General features: G+C 41.3%; 2 protein-coding genes across 9 annotated transcripts in view; one reads left to right on the forward strand and one right to left on the reverse strand.

Moving 5' to 3' along the window:
- Positions 1 to 14,260, forward strand: part of DEK (DEK proto-oncogene) — a 623,200-nt gene that overhangs the window by 534,026 nt on the left and 74,914 nt on the right. The window lies entirely within an intron of this gene.
- The window catches only part of RNF144B (ring finger protein 144B), a 107,058-nt gene that overhangs the window by 37,817 nt on the left and 54,981 nt on the right, over positions 1 to 14,260 (reverse strand). For 7 of the 8 annotated variants that reach the window (XM_051799246.1, XM_051799244.1, XM_051799245.1 and 4 more), the window contains exon 2: positions 8,905 to 9,093. In XM_051799246.1, coding sequence (XP_051655206.1) covers positions 8,905 to 9,069 — 165 coding nt within the window. In that variant the 5' untranslated portion in view covers positions 9,070 to 9,093. Of the gene's footprint in view, positions 1 to 824; positions 948 to 8,904; positions 9,094 to 14,260 lie in introns of those variants that run through there. The other variant, XM_051799251.1, reaches the window with a different exon arrangement.

Raw genomic sequence — 14,260 nt, forward strand, 5'->3', positions numbered from 1 at the left:
TGACACTTTTTTTCAATAATTTTCTGTTTAAGCATTTTGGGGCAAGATTTTTTTTTCCCACTTATTCTGGTTTTGTCTTTCAGGCCTGAAAAACAAGATCAATATCTGCTTACCTACTTCACAAAATGCTGCTCATCAGTATATAATAAGTTAAGACCTGTAAAGTACCTGGATCAAATTATCATGCAACATATATGCATTTCTTTTTTATCTTGCAGGACTTCTAAGAAAGATTATGATTAAGGCAAATACTTACACATTCCTCTCCTGGACCCAAGGCTTTGTAGAAAGAGTATGTATGTTGTAACATGATGGAGGCATCTTTAAAAAACTGAAAAGCCTAATCCAGAAATGTACAAACTAATAATATAAAAAAATCCTCCTTCAGTAAGAAACCTTTCCTCTAATCTTTAAAAGTTTTTCTATAGTCAGCTGTGAGCTCCAGGAATAGAAAACTCTGTTCAGGCTATTCATGGATTCTTCATTTCAGTACTTCTCCTGCATGCTGCTCTAACTTCAACTTCTTTTTTTTTCCTAAGGAAAATCTCCCTAAGGGGAGATTTTTAATGTATTGACCAAGAAAAAGACATCTGTTTGGCAATGTATTTTATCTGCAAAGGAACCATAACAGTTCTGCATTTTAACATAAGAATGAGTTCAAAGTATAATTTCAGTGTTATGTTGCTAGGTAATGATGTGACAAAGGCACTATATCCCTCTCATTGTGAATCTTAAGTTTCTATTCAAATCTACTTTCAGATAATTTATGTATCAAAGACAAAAGATGGATCTCAATCATTCCTATATACTGCTTTTTCAAGTACCTGGACTTGTTCCATTACTTTGCTCCTCTCCCTTCTCCTTCCAGCTCTTCAGCTCCCAAAATGCAGACTCATTAGTTTGGATGCAAAAGCATAAAAGGAGACCTCATATGTGATGTGACAAAACTGAACAGGAAGAAGAAAGAAAAGAAATGCACTGGCTTATTTTCCTGTCAAATGCCACAGATACTGCTGCTAGCCACTGTGTAGCAGCTGGTACAGGGTAAACCAGGATATTTGTCATTAATTCAGTTATGGAAAGGGAAAAAATAGATCTACAATATTTCTCAGCCAGTACTAGGGTATGATCTACATGAAATGTGAAAATGCACAAAATAATTGAAGGTATCTTGCCAAAATAAGGTCCTTCCTACTAATATATAACTTGAATACAATTTCCATTTCAAAAAATTTTAGAAAAACTCAGGTTTCCATCTCAAAATCCCACAGGACTGATTTAAAATGTTGACTCTCTCTTCCAGATTTGTCCTCAAAACTGTATTGGTTTGTATTTGGTTTTGTTTAGCCTTAGCCTTTTTAAAAATTCAATAATTAAGGGGCAGAAAAAAAATACTCTAAATGGAGAGAAGGCTTAACTTTTCAGTTGACATTCCTTAGTGTCTTATGATTCAGAACAGATCAACATATATGCTTCTAATTATAATTTTAGTTCTGGGCCAGGTTTATGTATTTTTTATTCAATAAGATATAACTTTCACTTCTTTCCAATCATTTAGAAATGTTACCTGTTCTTCAGTGCATACACAAGATAATGTAGCAGTCATGAGGTTTTAAATGGAATATGTAGTATTACTGATTTTGGTGAGACAGTTCATGCCAGAACTCTAAATCTAATCACATGATCTACCCAGCATCTAATCAATTTTGTGTGCTCAAATAAATATACCTCCCTAAAAAGTACTCCCTAAAAAGTGTTTATGACAAATCTACATAATGTTTAATAATATGTTCATCATTGTCATGACATCTGCAATTCTGCATGTTGGTCTAAAACATTTGGCCCATTATAAAATGGACCAGTCACTTTCAATGTGTGGTAATCAAACTCCTGGAATCTCTTCAGTATCTCTCAACAGATTTTAAAACTAGATGAATCAAGTCCATTGGCAATTAGCTTGGAGGCATTTGCACTTCACTTGGAAAAAAATTTGAGGCTTTTCCAATTAAAGAAAGCTTTTAAAGTTTAAAAGTTTTTAAACTACACCACAGAAATAACCATTTCTTAATTTGCTACAGATAAACTTATGATAGGCACAGTTTAAAGTGAGAAACAGAAGTTCAATGAAATATGCATATTGTCCAATCTATATTTTACCTGCTAAGGACTAGATGCAGTGATAAATAAGTTGCTTTCAAATGGATAGAAGATCAGGCCACATAAGAGTCTTATTAAAAAAAGACACTTGAAAGAAAGTTTAAAAATGTGATTGTAGCTTCAGAGGACATAGTCAGCTCATGGCTTAGTATAAGGGAAGGAATAACATCACTAACAAGCATTTTATTTTGTCATGACCAAGTGAAAACACCAAGCAAACGTGACAGTGGACCAGAATATAATGGCCTCCTCATGTTCCACAAGCCTATTTTTATGGGGTCTTTCAACTGTATTTGAGAAATATATTGTCATCTTCCTTATCTCAAAATATCTACCACCAATGGTGATAGATTCTGCTCAGAAACACAATCTAAAATGAATTTACAAATGTCCCAACACATCCTGACAGTCCTTCATTAAATCAGGATAGGTTCCTGGTAATCATTGCCATGAAGTGGTACCACCAAACAGAAAAGGACCAGAAAACAGGACCAGAGAAACTCACCCTTCACAAAATGGAACCAGCTGCAAATATAATTTCTTTTGCCAAAACCTGTATCAGGCCTTAGCAACAGCTACAAAACCGACATGACCATGAGGCTTATGTCACAGTCTGGATCAGTTACTGCAGCACTTTCAGGCACTGACAACTTACTTCACATCTGTTTCTTCATTGGTTAAATGAAGAGAAAATCAACTTTACCAATGCAGTGCTGTCATTAATGTGTTAGGTTCCTCTTCCTCACCTGTCTTCTCTTGGCCACCATCCAGAGGCTGCCACCTCTATTGGCTTCAAAAACATGTACTCCCTCTTCCTGAATAGCAGTATCCCTTAAAAGGCCCTAGCTTACATTTGTTCTCTTTTGGTACCCCTACTAACTCTGTCTTTGCTGTTACTCTGCACAGAAATGCATGCAGGAAGTTCTTAAACCATCTAGATTACTATAAAAGTGCTATGTGTTCAGTGTTAGTATTAGCAGGTGCAAGAATTTTCTTTTTTATAACTTTAAAACAAAATTATTCTGGAACATTTCAAATGTTAAGTTGGGAAAAAAAAGAATCCCAAATGTCAACACTTGGAAGCAGAAAACAACCTGAGGTGAGCTTTATATAAAGTAAGTGGGGCACTGCACCACAAGGTCTATTTAGGAAGAGGAGAAGGTAGTGTTCTGCTGCAGCCATGAGCACATGCAGATGTCTCCCAGGATGGGGGAAAGAGAAGGAAAAAAGGAGGAAAAAACATCTTAAAAGTTAGCACAAAGAAACAGAAGGGATACTAAAACCCAGTGTTGGCTAGATAATGGCAAATCCAAATATTCCCTTACTTAAGAGTTTTATAAGTAGCCTTTAAGTTGACTACTCATGTATATTTGCTCCACTTAGCAGGCATCCCACACTCTTTGTCATCTGCCTCCTTCTTGTCTTTGATCTACTTACTCTCCTCTGCTCTCAGGCTTTTCTGCCCATGCTTTTTGCTGATGACCCTTCACATTGGTTTTTCCAGCTTTCCAGTGCTCCCCTGCACAAGCTTCAAAACACTAAGGGCAAAATGTCAGTATTCAGCCACCCAAAGGAGGCAGGGCAAGACACAGCTGCTCCTAAAAAGATTAAGCAGAGGAGCCTAAGAGTGTCCTGCTGATGAAGTGCTAACAGAGATACTCCTATCACTGTAAGGGTTTCACCTTCCCCTCTAGCAAAAGTAGCTGGTAGCAGTCTCTCTCAGAAGCTGCAGCCTCCCAAGTGCCTGACTTGCCAGGCAGGCAGCTGCCCAGGGTACCAGAATGTCCACAGCAGCAAAAAGAACCTTTTCAGTCCATGTCTAGCCCTAGCCTTGCTGTAACACGTAGCTACAAGCAGAATTTTTTTCTCCAAATGTCTTCAGAATATCTTCTACTTACAGAAGCATAAGAAAGCATGGAAGTTACCCGGACTTCCCCACCGATTTCTGCTTTTAAGGCTACATTAAGTTTAATCTCATTTTGACTTTATTTTGTGCACCAAAATAGCAAACAGGTGGATCATCATGGTATTTGTTTTGCATGTTTGTAACCTAGTTGCCTCACACATTTCTCAGAAGCACAAGACTGAACAAAGAATCTGCTTGGGAAAAAAAGAAGGGTGAATCATGCTAGTTCTGCATAAACCTGTGCTGACAACAGAATAACATACTTGAAAGCATCTTCTATTTTCAATTTGTTACATGTTGTCTTCAGCACCTCGACCCCTGTGCCAGTAAATAACACACAAGTTAGATGGATGTAAGCTGCTACTTGACATAAATAGCAGCAATGCCATTTATTGCTCACCTGGCTTAGAAGTAGTGGAAAAATAGGAAAGACAAAACCAAAAAGAATAGATGTGTGGGGAAAAAGCTGACATCAGTTTTTTTTTTACTGACCCCCTAAGACCACCTTCTTCATAACAGCACTGCACTGGTTCTCTTTGGTCATTACCACCAGGGCAATCTTATCACACCTGCTAAAATCTCTCACAGGGCCCTTGGTATTTCCAATATTATTGCAGTCCTGCACTCCTCACTAGCACTTCCAAAGGGTTAATTATGCTGTGCTAGACACCAGGGCACTTCCAGCAAGAGGACGAGAGATACATGTGATCCCACCGCTCATTGTCTCTCCCTGACATTTTCCCAGTTTCAACCAAGTTTTGAAAAGGTGGGAGTCTCCAAGATGTATACTTTCCAGCCAGTTTAATGAGCACCAAATCTGGGCAACACTCAAAAGCAAAGCAGGGAGGATGGCCCATCCATTTTTGGCACTACCCCACCACAGTGCTCCTGAGTCTTATCTGAGTGAGGTAAGAGCACTGCTAGAGCTCTCTGGGGAAGGAAGAAGAGCAAACATGGAGGAAATCTGATTAGAAATAAGTATAATATTCAAAATATTATTTTGTAAGTGGATCAATCAGGATGTAATTATCATTAGTTTGCTTTCGATATAAGTGCACCAAAATACTGCAATATTGTGATGATGTAGCCAGACACAATGTATAATTATTTTAGGTATGTATATAAGCCCTGTGACCACCACAGGGGTAAAAATCTGTGTAGTTGCATATCCAAGGAAGAAAAAATTACAACACCAGGTAAACACAAGGGACTGCTGATAAGAAGGACATCCCCCAAATATACAAGGATGAGTGGCAAGACAAGAAACGAGATAAGCAGTATGAGGAACAGATGAGACCCCCTCCATTTTTTTGAATGGGGCAAGTAGCATAAAACCATGCAGCTTAAGCAATACATATATTGCTGAAGATCGGTATGTAAGAGAGTGCACCACAGCATGGCACTCTGCAAAGGTTTTACAGGTATGGGAAATGAACTGAATAATGTAAAGTGCAGTCCTCTAAAACTTTTGCAGATAAAATATACCTCACATCCTTACCCAACCCTCTGCAGAGACCAGCCTTTCATTCAAAACTAATATAAATCCAAACACAATGAAATCAAGTCATCCGGTACACTATAGCCATTTCCAGATTCTTGGAATGTGTGAATGTGTGCTTTATCTCACATTCCAATGGAGTCCTACGCCAAGTGCAAAAAATGCTGAGAAATACAAAGCTGAGGCCTCTTCAGACCTGGTTGGGCTACCACTGTCAGATGGTGCCATGGTCCGAAGGAGGGATGGGGCCATGGCACAGCACGGGTCCAGGACACAAAGTGGGGTGCAGGTAAAATCCTTTATTCCAGCGTGCACACGGTTTTTTATCAACTCAGGAGAGGAAAGGGCCAGAATATGGGGCGGAGCATGAGACAGACAAGCAGGGGGACAAACCAGGATAGGGACATGGGCAAAAGGGGGAGGAGAGCAGGAGGAACCGGGGAAGGGAAGGGTACATGGGGGCTATCTCCTCTCTGCAGCTTCTCTGGCCAATCAGCAGGGAAACAGGGGAGCAGAGAAGTGAACAAGCCGGGACATGCCCAGGAAATACAAATTCTGGGGAAACATACAATGAGTAAGTATATACATAATAACTGCAGCATCTGCATCATAAAGTTCATTCAATCGCTGTACATATTTTTCCACTTCTGAAATCGTTCCCATTCTAATTCTTGGTCCTCGACAAGATGGCAAGTGTGTTCTGCAAATCATCTGCTTTCTCTGCTCTAAACAGAGGGAGTAAAAATGTTTATAGCTATTTGAAAAACTCCTGTCTTACTAGCAACATTCCACCAAAATGCAAACATACACCTTCTTAAACACAATTTGCTAACTTTGGCTAGAACACAGCTTTTACATGGTATAATGTTTATTGCAAGAGTTTCTGAGCTGAAAACATAGCTGTACAAAATTCCAATTCATTTGACTGCCTTGGTTTTACAGGCTACAAATGAAAAGGAAATATAATCTCGCCCCCTGCAGATGTCTAAATAGTAACAATTTCCAGTTATTTCCAAAGCCACAAATGCTGTAGTGAAAAATAATCATAGTTGCAGAATCATTGTTATTGTTAGAAAAAAAAATGTAACAGAATGAAAATTTAACAAAACTAATTGTTTCATCTCAGTGGAGCAGAACCCATTATGTCCATGTCAAGCCCCTTTGTACTTCAAATTTAATACTACTCTTGGATCTATAAAATTAACCTTAGTGACAGAAAATAAGAATAAGCTATACAAGCTGAAAGCATTGTTAGCCGAAAAAGATATGGGCTCGATCCCATAGCTCACAGCTGACACTCTTACTCCAACATCTGTCTTAAGGGTAGTGTGAAGGTATCTAGATGCCCTGGCATGAGTGGGAGGAAATTTTGGGCATGGCACACCAGTGTAGCTGCTGCAGGCTGTGCCCCGAGCAATCTCCCATGCAAGCCCCAGCACCGAGGCACTTTGTGTCAAGCTGCTTCTGACACTGCTCTATGGAGGCTGCTCGAGTAAGCAACTCATATGGCCTCACAGAAACTGCTCTGGATTCAAGACAGAAAGCCATAAAGCCAGGTTAAAAGTTTCCAGAACCCCTCTTGTTACAGGATGCAAGTTCTACACGTCTCTATTTCATCAGCCCAGACATGTCCATCGGGAGGACATTCAGACACAGACAACAACAGTCAGACAAAGGGTAGACGTGGAGCATAAGCACAGTTGAGACATATTACACCCACTGAAATAAATAGAGCATGTCTAAAAGCTTCTCCCAGCTGCATTCAGCACTCACTCATGGCTGGCTCTTGGTTTAGACAAAGTCAGTGAAGTTTGCACAGATGGCAAACAACTGTGACTGCAGTCTCCACGTCGCTGTCATGGCACTGGAGAGCCAAGCTCACAGGAGATGCTCTTCTTGCTACTGGCCAGGTAAGGGATGTGTGGATGAGGTGGAAGCTGTGGCACCGACAGGGAACAATAGGTGGGGACAGCAACAACTCCAAGCCATCACCAACCTCTCCCTTTGGCCAGTGTCCTGGAGGAGCAGAGAGGCCAGCTCTTCCTGGCACAGGCCTCAGCAACTCTCCTTTCTCCAAGGGCAGAAGGATTACTCCACGCAGCTAACATTGAGTTAATGTGCCATTAATGATACTAAATCAGAGACACTGAGTTCTTAGAGAAGAATGGGACCACTGTAGAAGTATCAACTTCTCCATTTATTTTTTTTTCAATTTAAAGCAGCATCTTCCTACCTAATCTTTTAGGTATGTGCTCTTAAAATTTTTGTTACGAACTAAAATACAAAATTGTTTTGTGAAGTCAGTATGGGAAACAAACTTCAGGAACATCAGGTTGAAATGCATATTAATCAATCTTACCCTAGTTTCTTGAAGCACACAATAGATTGTCATCCTATTTAAGCTACCCTGAGTTCAGCGTAAGTGAAGATATTTTCACTCAAGATGGCTTCACAAATATCAAATTTCTTCTATGAGTTCAAACAACCAAGGATAAAACTTAAACATACTTGACTGATGCTTATCCACAATTCATTGTTAAAAAAATAAAGCCGGGTACATTTATTTGGGAGTTAAAAAAAAAACACAAAACCAACACCAACATCCTCCAGTGACTTCTGACCTGTTTCCAAAATCCATTAGTTAGCCACATCAAAGTCACTATCACCAGAGAAACTACACCCATTTTTGCATGCTGACAAAGAGACCAGAAGACTGTTACTATCTGTAGGGCTCTTATCAGTTCACTCAACCTCTCCCTTTATCATTTCCACCAGCTTTATTTGATCTGAATTTGCAGGACAGAAAGTCTTTACTTACAACCATAGGCAATGCATGACCTGGGCAACATCTCTGCAGCACAGACTGCAGAGAGGCAAAGGTTCAATAGGCCAAGGTTCATTTTTGTTTAGGTTTTTTGATTGTCCTTAAAAGTTAAGTAGAAGACTTTAAATGTCTCTGAGAACTCAGAAAATGATAACAGGGAAACAACACCTCTATCTTATGATGTTTCAAGATTTTGCTTCAGAAAAAATAAATACTGAGATTACATACAGACTGTGTATGTTCTCCAACAGTCTTAAAATGCATCTTTTTTCCCATTTATTACTGGGATTTGTTATTATTTGCTATGGGACCATCTGTTAGAGTTATGAATTTTCAAAACCAGAATGACAGAGAAATCTTTTAAATAAGGCAAGACAGACTAACACCACATGCTCTTTAGAAAAGCATCCTCTGTCAGCATGGGTAACATATGCTTCTTGTACAAGACAAGCAATCACATTTCACAGTTCTATCTTCCATTACCCTGCTTCTGTAATGTAAAGGCATTGTAGATCTTACCGCTGTACAAAAGATGCAGCTGCATTCCTGAAGGGTGGTCATCTTATCCAGGGAATATTCACAGAGACATAGCTTGCAAGTGAGTAGAGGCTCCAGAGCTAGCTCTCCAGCTTCTGACACATCAGCTGTCATGGTGTGAGGACAAGCCTTCCCAGCAGAGCCCATTCAGTCATTAATAGTCCACTCAGCCTGAAAAGAGAAATTGATAGCTGAAACATCACACAAGCCATGTAGTCACTTCTATAGGCCTGTGAATTTACATCTAAAACCCATAAAAGCACCACCACACCCAAATGTACTACTTGGCATCTTAGGGCCAGTCTCCCACTTCAGGCCACTCAAAATTTATAAAGAAGGTGACTGAGAGCCTATCTCATCAAAAGACCTGAACTTGGCTGCGTTCTCTGAGAACATTCATCTTACTGGCACAAAGCATTGCAGTCAGGCTGCTTAACATCAAATTAAAGAAAAAACCAAACAAACACAAACCAAAACTCATACAGATGGGGCATTACCTATATTACATGCAACAGTATACTGGTCAGAGCCCTCACCGAAGTCCTAGGAGCAGGGACATGATTTGGGAAAATAAACTGTTAATTAAAAAAATTAACTGATTCATATGTACATAGATATATATCACTCTGCCTTTTCAAATGAGTCATTCCCCTCCTATCCCTACGAGATCCTTCAGTCTTCGTTGCACCCACACAGTTCCAGTTAGTGTCTCTACTCACACTATTTCATCTGATGGCTCAGGAGCTTCCCTGAGCAGTGCAAGACAAGAACAGATTCTCACTTTCCAGGCAAGCATCTCAAATATTCAGTTTGTAATGTAAATGGTGGGTACCATGTACTCCACCTTCTCCATGAGTTGTCACTGAGATAGCAAGCTGGTAGTCTACTGCAAGATGGATAGTGAAAGCATCTAAACCCAGGAAAAGGTTTCAGATTGCATGTCCTACTTCATACAGGGCTGAAACTTAAATACAAATGAGTAAGAGTATTTCATGTGCAGTCCTCTTTTCTGCTTTGCCTTGATGATGCCAGACAGTAGCTTTTGTGCATCCCACTCCCCGGCATCCAGATCTTCTATTTATTTCGTAGGGCTCCTAGGCATCTAACTGAGGTTTGTGAACCAAGAACTAAGTGCACTAACACTTTGACAGGAAGATGCTCAGAATAGCCATGTTTTTACCACACATGTCACAGCAGTGGTTAGGGAAGAAATTTCTATTCTTTGATGAGCAAAAAATGGAAATATCATGCTCAGAGGTAATGTTTTATGGCCTCAGCATTTGAAAACACTGCACCATAATCATAAAAAATTTCAAGACCCTCATACCTTCACAGTAACACTGAAAAAAGAATTAAAAAGAATATCCTCAAGCTTAAGCTGAAACAATGCAAAGCACATTTGCAGATTTTATTTGCCTCAACATAGACAGTGGGGTTCACTGCAGCATTTAAGGCACAGGAAAATCTATTCCTGTCTCTAAGAAACTTGACCCAATTTTCAAAGACCTGCTTCTGAACACACTTAGGTGGTGGCAAGATGACCTTCACACCTACTTGTTACAAGCAGAGACGTGGTGGCCAGCTGTACACAGCTGCTTGCAGAGGCACCAAGAGTGCATCTTCACTAAACCTAAAGATCTACATCACGAATGGAGGTTGCCTGAACACAAAACCGATCAAGACCCATCCATGTGCCTGTCAGATTTGACATCTCACAAGATAAACAGGAGACTCAAGCCCTTTGGTCCACTTCTGCTGGCCTTCCCTGCAGTCCTGAGTGTCCTTGTGGCAGGGCTGTCAGGTCACATTTGGCAGCATGTCCCTGCTGCCATTCTGCGGCTCCCAGAGCAGCCAGGCCAGCTGCAGATAGTCAGTGTGTATGTGACTTACTGACTTGCAGCACCTGCTGAATTCCTCCATAGAAGGAGAAATAATGAGGCTCATGGAGTTCAAGTGGTCAATGCACATGGAACCCTTCCCTACAGTTTCCATTTCATAATCTGATGCACAGTGAGCCCCAGCCCCAGACCTGTCCCCTAAGCTTCATGACTTGTGCTCCCACAATCTGCAGGAACACACTTTACTTTCAAATGTCGTGCAACCACAACAAATCTGGGTCAGAGCACACTTACTCCTTTCTAATTTTTTCACTTTGAAGATTTTTAGCCTAGCCTGTCAGAGAAGCCACCAGATTTGTACCTTGGGATGTCTTTGTTGTAAGCACCCAGTTTCAAGAGATACAAGAGTCATAGCCAAGATTCTGGCAACCGAATTCCTGATCACAAATCCAAAACAAACTCTCCATTTTATGGCTTCCTATCACTAGTTCAAAAATGTGCCAGTCCTACATTATTGTTGGTGCAGTCCTGGGATCTGCTACCATGATGTCCCCCACAATTTTTCCATACAGCTGCAGAGCTGGAACTCCAGCACAGGCAAAAACCTTGAAAGGAAGCCTCCCTCTGAGTCAGGAATTACAATACTCCTCTGTAATTACTGCAAGGGAGTGGGGGGGGGGGGGACACTGAGTCACTGGAAACGCTATGGCGGATCAAGAACTACCTGTTATTTAAAACTACGTGCTAGACATTATCTCAGTATTTAGGGGAATTTTAACATTTTTACTCAGGTTGCTTTTCAACATCAGCTGCATCTGTACAGGGAGCTACTCATCACCACCCTGCACAGATCTGAAGTTTCTTCATTTACACGGTAAAAGGTAACAATGTTAAAAGGAGGGATGCACAAAAGGACAGTATTTCAGGATGTGAGAACAGATAGAAAATGGATACAGCTCTTTCCCAAGTCAGTGTTCTTTTTATAACCAAGAGGGTTATGACCCTGCATGCAGGCAGCATTAAGGCAGCTGTAGGAAGATTCAGGTATATGACTGAGGTTTAGGGCTGGGGGCTAATTTTAGATGGCCTAAATCCAGGACTCAGTGCAACAGCAACAGTGACAGTGAAGAGCAGGCTCCTGATACACCACTCTGCCCTAGTAGCAACCACATGCCACAGTATGATGGCTGTAGGGACTCATTATGACATCCCATTGTCATTATGATAACGCTTGTTTCTGAAGACTGTAGGTTAAATTCAGTTTTGCTCCCTGTCCCTCCACACACTCATCTTTCCCTCACACCAGGATTCCAGAACAGAGCTGAGATTCTCCTTAAAACAGGCAGAGCACCCCATGGAAATCTCCAGCAGACAATACCAAGCAAACCTGGCAGACCAGAGGATCCAGTCCCCAGACAGGTCAGGCTCACCTCACCGCAGCCTCAATAACCTCATCGGAGTTCATCAAACAGAACAAACAGAATCAGAGACAAGGAGACAGCTCCGCGTCCTGCCTGCTCAGCCCCTGAAGGAGAAGCACCATGGCTATTAGGAACAAAATTCCCCCATACTCCCTGAGAGGCCAGCTTGTCCACAAGCAGTTCTCTGGATCAGGCTGGCACAGGCAAAGCCATCCTGTTAGCACTGAAAGCCTGCCTGTCCAAGGGGAAGCAGATGCATGGCCTTCTTGGCCTTCTCCTTTTCCCAGGGCAACCCGACCCACTGTCTCTGTGTCTGCACAGCAGAGTTGGGACTTCTGCTACTGCTGCCAATGGACACATGCAGGGGGAAGAGTTAAGGGTTATGGAGAAGGGTAGCCCTATCCAACAGCATCTGGCCTCTGAAATCAGATCTGCATAGGAGGTTCATTCTCATTATGAGATCACAGTGGAAAAAATGGGGAGAGAAAGATGCAGGTCATCCTCCAGTTCTCACCCTCTGCTCCTTCTTCTGCTCTTTACCAACACTTCAAGATGATTGTCCTCCCCGAAGCTCTCAAACTATCTCCTCAACTTTACCAGCCTGGCAGAACTCACTTTTCCATGTGCTGCAGAGAAGGCATGAAGTTTTACCTCAGTTGCTCTGGACTTTTATGGCTTTCACTTTGCTATGCTTAGTCCCACAGACTGTCATTAGTTAATTATACATCCATCAGTTCTCTTTACAGTGAATTAAAATTCCTATTGTAATTACAAGTAAGTTGCCAATAGGTTAGGCTGAAAAAAAAAACTCCACCGTAGATGTACGTGTTGTGCAGGGGAAGAGGGAGTCACTGAAGAATGAGTTGGGGACAAAGAGGAAAAGACCATTCCATATTTGGTTAGATCAGTAAAGTGGCCTGAAATAAAAGTAAATGAGAAGTCTCTGGAAAACAATGGATCCTCATATAAATAAAATACATTTTTAAGCACTAAAATCTTCCCTTTCATGCTTACAAACACAAATGACCCACTTAGGTTAGCATCCCAAGCAAAGGAAGAAAAGTGTTACTGCAACTGTGATGCAGCCCCTAATTGATCACAAAAACCTCCCCTGTACAGCAACACAGGCTCCATGAGATGTTGTGGAAAATGGATAAACACATTTCAAGGACATTCTAACCCAGAGAATCCTGCACCAGCATAAATCAGTGGCAAGGAAGGGTCAAACGTACTCCAGTGTGCGTACTTAGGACCTTTAAAGATCCACTTTTTTAACATACTTTTATCAGTCACATGCATGCACACAAACACAAATCATGCTCCTTTATTCATTGCACAGGATTTCCAGGAAACTGGACATCTTTCCTCAAATTGTATGTTACCTGCCTCATAAGAGGACTCATACTTCCCTGGCTCTGACGTTAACGGTATTGATGCCACAGGATAAGGCAGGACCAGAAAGTCTGAGTAAATGTGAGCGAGCTATGTGGGGTCAGCCCTAGGAGGGCGTAAACTGCACAGTCACCAGGACCACAGTTTGCCGAGTGCTCAGACCTGTTAACATTTCCTTTTCATTTGTCTGCCTGCGGACACTTTTGCTTTGTCTATGGAACATGACAAAGCTTTGTGCTTTCACATAGCACAGAAACGTTTCAACACTATCTGTAAGCAAGGAAACATTAGAGTGCGCTCAAAGGAAAAAGGGCTAAGAAGGATAAGTACAAGCAGAAACATTAACACGAAAGCAGTGGAGACTTTGAATGAAATATGAAAAACAGAACAAGAGCACTGGAAGAAGGAATACAGAACTTGTATGCCTTCAGGGCCCCTGACACCACAGTGTCTGATGTCTAGCCTTGAAAATTACTTCCTACCAGCAAATATTTGCTGTGCCTGCTTCTAGACAGGTACCCTTTGAAATCCTGGCGTTGGTGTCCCGAGTGGAAACTACTAACCCCCTGAAATGGGGGTGAAAGAGCAGCTGGGTGGGTGTCTGGCAGACAGCCAAGGTCAAGCCACCATAGCTCCATTGAGATGTCAAAAATCAATGCAACCTAGGGCTGAAACTTTCCCTATAAG

This window comes from Manacus candei, unplaced genomic scaffold (assembly GCF_025592945.1).
Source record: "Manacus candei isolate 608988 ecotype Guabito, Panama unplaced genomic scaffold, ASM2559294v1 h1tg000049l, whole genome shotgun sequence".
NCBI lineage: Eukaryota > Metazoa > Chordata > Aves > Passeriformes > Pipridae > Manacus > Manacus candei.